This window comes from Uloborus diversus, chromosome 6 (assembly GCF_026930045.1).
Source record: "Uloborus diversus isolate 005 chromosome 6, Udiv.v.3.1, whole genome shotgun sequence".
In the NCBI taxonomy this organism is placed as follows: domain Eukaryota; kingdom Metazoa; phylum Arthropoda; class Arachnida; order Araneae; family Uloboridae; genus Uloborus; species Uloborus diversus.
The window spans coordinates 11,370,249-11,374,705 of NC_072736.1; the positions used below are offsets into that span (position 1 = coordinate 11,370,249).

General features: G+C 32.3%; 1 protein-coding gene across 1 annotated transcript; it reads left to right on the forward strand.

The window, feature by feature from the left end:
• Positions 1-1,756: 1,756 nt before the first annotated feature.
• Positions 1,757-3,776, forward strand: LOC129225169 (akirin-2-like). Its single transcript, XM_054859735.1, has one exon. It carries the CDS (start codon positions 2,206-2,208, stop codon positions 2,728-2,730), a length of 525 nt encoding a protein of 174 aa, XP_054715710.1. The 5' UTR covers positions 1,757-2,205; the 3' UTR covers positions 2,731-3,776.
• Positions 3,777-4,457: the final 681 nt, after the last annotated feature.

Sequence of the window (4,457 nt, forward strand, 5' to 3'; positions counted from 1 at the left end):
TATGCTACTCAAGCAAATATTTTCAGTAGTGGAACTCAGAAACAGCCCTGAAAATACTTAAATCTGTGTGACATAACTTTATCTCCGGGTATGCATGCTGGATTAAGCTAAAAAAAACTAAGCAATAGCAGCATCAATATTAGCCAAGTTAAAGATGCAGATTCTTTAGTTTTTTTTTTAATAGGGGAAACTAGGGAGGTTTGACCCATAGGGAGACTTGACCCATGAGGATTTTTTCCATGAAAAGGATATTTAGGGAAAAATTTAATCATCAGTTGACAGGTTATACAACAGTATTTTGCAGGTATAAGCTATTTCAGAAGTATCAGTGGTTTTCAAGAAATTCAGTGTTAAATGATACTGCAACTAAAAAGTAAATTTTGAAATTTTTGGATTTTATCTTGGAGTTTTGAGGGAAATGAATTTTGAAAGTATACATGTTTTATTCACTTTTCTAGCTATATACAGTAGTTTTATATAATTTTAATCTAAGTTTACTAATGCAGTTCTCGAATGCCTAGCATTAAGTTTCAGGGGAAAATGTTATGTTGATTTTTAAACTTCATGTATTGTTAAAATGTTATACATGAATAAAACTTTATTCATGTATTGTTATTCTAAACATATAACAAAATAACCTGGTTACAAAATTCACAAATGATTAAAATTGCTTTTTGTGTCCATGTTTTAATCCACTTCACAACGATCCTTTGAAAAATTAAATTAATCAATTGAACATTTTTAAAAACTCAAAATTGTGACATGATCCCAAATTTTGTCCTGTTAATCAGTCATAATACACACAAAAATAATGGGACACGAACTTGAAAACATAAACCTAGTTTATTAATGCATTACGTACAGAAATTATTTCAGTACGCCTTTCGAAATTGAAAACATACAGAAAAAAGCGCTAAGTGCTCGTAAATACATACGCTCAACTAGCATAATTTTTTTGGATCCAATGTACACCAACATTAGTTGATTTATTTTTACTGTAAGTTTCACATGTTGAGGACTTGTTTATTTAGTAAGATGATGACGAACTACAAGGAACGGCAAACTGAATCCACTGCCGAAGAACAAGATAAAATACAAGGACAGTTTGTACTTATTAGAAATGTCGAATGGAAGATTGGATCCCGGAATACCGCCATGGTGATGATCTCCACTTCGAACAATGGTAGATGTCGTAAATTTCCTCGTTGCATTCAGCAAAGCTCGTACAGGCAGCATTTTCAAAATACAATTTGTCACTCTTCAAATAAGCTAATTCAAATAACTTGAAAACTTTTCTAGAGAAATGATTTTGCTATGTGGTCTGCAGAGGACACTTTGACAGTCAAAGTTAAGAAATATATAACTGCGTTTTATAATATGTAATTTATATTACGTTTGATGCTTCTGCTCAGATTTTTGATGTTCTACAAACTCAGCATCAAGACCAAAAGAGTATTATTTTCGCCAGTTTTGATTAATTTTATATACATTTTTACAAATAGAAAAGACATATGAAGCATAGATTCTCTAAAATGCGTTGAAATCGCTTCTGAACGAAGTGCTGTTACTTCTGAAAATGAGGACTTTCTAACAAAATTACTATTGTTTACTCAAGAAAAGAAATATAACTTTTTATAATAAAACAATAAATTACGGATGAAAAAGGAATTTAGTCTTTTTTATTGCGCGTTTCCGAATAAAATTAATGATGACGCGTTTACAATTTTGAATACTAATCTGGCAACAGATTATAAAATATCGTTATTGAAAAAATTCCGAACGTGCTTTGTTTTCTTATGAAGTTTTCAATTGGCCCTTTAATGTGAATTGTTTTGGCTGAATTATTTTTGAATTTCCAATTTCCTTCTTCGTCATATCATATACGAAGTGCTCGATGACTGTTAATCCTAAGTCAGCGAAATTATTTAGCTGCTGATTAAGTGAGGTGTAGCTGTTGCATCTAATCGAATGGCTGAATCCTAGCATGGCTAATGTTCCTCATGATAGTGCGAAAGGCATTCTTAATAGGCGAGGTCGTAGTTCTAACATACCAAGTTAGTGAATAGAACTTTTTAAAGAAACTTCGTGTTGAAAACCTGGAAATATTTAGAACTGAACTCTTTAAATAGCTTAGCTTTCCGCTTTGTGCTTTCGCCTATTATAGCGCATATAATTGCATAATTTTCTAACTATTTGTACGTTGATATGGCTTGTGCTACTCTAAAACGCAGTTGTGAATGGGATCCTCTACAAAGCCCTAGTGGTCGAACACCAAAACGGCGAAGATGTACTCCAATTATGGCTCCTTCACCTAAAATTTTCAAGTCTTCAATGGAATGCTCTTCCCCATTTGGAGATGTTGCCTCTAAATTAACTTCAGAACAGATAACCGTCAACCTTAGAGAAGAAATCAAAAAACTGCAACGACGAAAGCAGCTGAAATTCGACGGAAATGATAGTTCTGATAGCTCCGTCGAAACTCCTTCAACATCAACAAGTTTAGGCACGGGGCTTATGGCACCATCTTGCCGAGACCAGCCGCTGTTCACTTTCCGGCAAGTAGGCCTCATCTGTGAACGCATGATTAAAGATAGAGAAAATCAAATTAGAGATGAGTATGATAAAATTCTCAATGCCAAATTGGCCGAGCAGTACGACACGTTTGTGAAGTTTACCCACGACCAGATACAGAAGCGGTATGAGAGTTGTGTACCAAGTTACCTCTCCTAAACTCATTGATATTGAAATACTTTCACTTTATGATGTGAAAAACTTTTGAAAGCAAAAAGGACATTTAAAATATGATTTGCTTAGATCTTGATTTTTTTTCCTCCCCCTGAAGATTTATGTGTTTAAAGAGCTGTGTGAAAAGAAAAATGTTCATAGACAGTCAATATATATTTAATAAACAAGCTATATTTGAACTGTGTGTTATGTGGACATCAATTTGGTTTTCTATGCATATGTTGAGAAAACTAATAGCAATGACTATTTTTTCAGACATGGTACAACTGCTAACCTCTGAAAAGTTTTTTTTTTTTCCCTTTTCAATCTAATATTACCTCTTGATTATTATTCATATATCAATGCCAAATGTTTTTCACAAAAGTTTATTATCGTAGATACTATTCTCCAGCTGAATTTGTTTTTAAATTTAAAATTATAACTCAAATTCATTTGAAGAATAATTCCTGCGATTAACTACTATTCTTGCAAGCACTGCTTGAACAGAGTATTAATATATTTCATTCTAAATAATGAGGCTATAATTTCAAGTGCCTGATTTTACTAGATGTAGAAGTTTCAGTTTTTTGTTCTTACTCCAGTAATAATTAGAAAATTCTCGAGCTGTATTTTGTGTTCATGTTAGGAGTGTAAATACTGTATGTGCCGTCTGATAATGAGGTTAAAATTGTCATATATTCTTTTTTTCTATATAACATAAGTGAATGTGTAATTGTTTGAATATCTTTTGGAAATTTTCATATAAGGAACTTTTTGTGAATGTGCTTTGATTTTTCATTTATTTTAAATATTTCTATCAGGATTTTGTTTTTTTTGAACTATGTAAATTACAGCTTGCTTTTCAATGAAAATGTCTTTTTGTATCCGTAAAAAAAAAGTGTAAATTTTTCATGATATTAAGCTTAGAAAACTTGTTGTAAGTATAAGAACTGGATGCCTTAAAATTTATAGCTGTGTTTAGTGACTATAACTTGCTAAAATTTTATACTTGTATGTTGCTTTTCTGGCTTAAAGTAACTTATTTCCAATAAAGTGTCTGAAATAGTTCAGTGTAGTATTCTTTCCCTTTGAATCTTAGCTGCTAAAGCTTGATTTGTCAATATAGAGATCTTGTGGTAGTTTGAAATTCTTGGGTTTTTAGCTTCAATTAATAAAAAGATACATTTATTAAAAATTTGCAAAAACGATATTTTCTGTCAAATGACAAAAATGATTTTGTTTCTTTCGACTGTAATTACAGTGGAACCCTGAAAGTATGCTTTCCTTTTCTTGCATTATCCCGCTATTGCTATAGGAGAGGAGGGTAACACAATGGTTTTTTTTTTTATCAGGGGTCAGAGTCAAGCAGGGGCGGCAAATAGGGGGGTCAAGAGAGGGCGGTCGCACCCCCAAATTTTTTGAGCAGAATGATAGAAAATGGGTGAATTCAGTTTATGTCAGTCGGAAATCAATGTTCATTTAAAAAAAAGCTCGCTGGTTCTCAGTAACTATTTGATGAAACTCGACACATTTTCAGACTGGAAAAAGTGTTTTTCGTTATTTGTATGATGACTTAGAAATTCATGAAGTTTTTTCCGGCCTTTTCAGAACACAGAAAACTGATAGAGAATCATGGTTAATTTTAACTAAAGAAGACATTTCCTCATATAGGCTAAATATTTCATACTTCTGTGCCCAGTATGGTGTGTTCAATATGAGAGGCTTGTGCAAAG

Coding starts and splice junctions, on each gene's coding strand:
- LOC129225169 (XM_054859735.1), top strand. CDS start 2,206: ATGGCTTGTGCTACTCTAAAACGCAGTTGTGAATGGGATCCTCTACAA.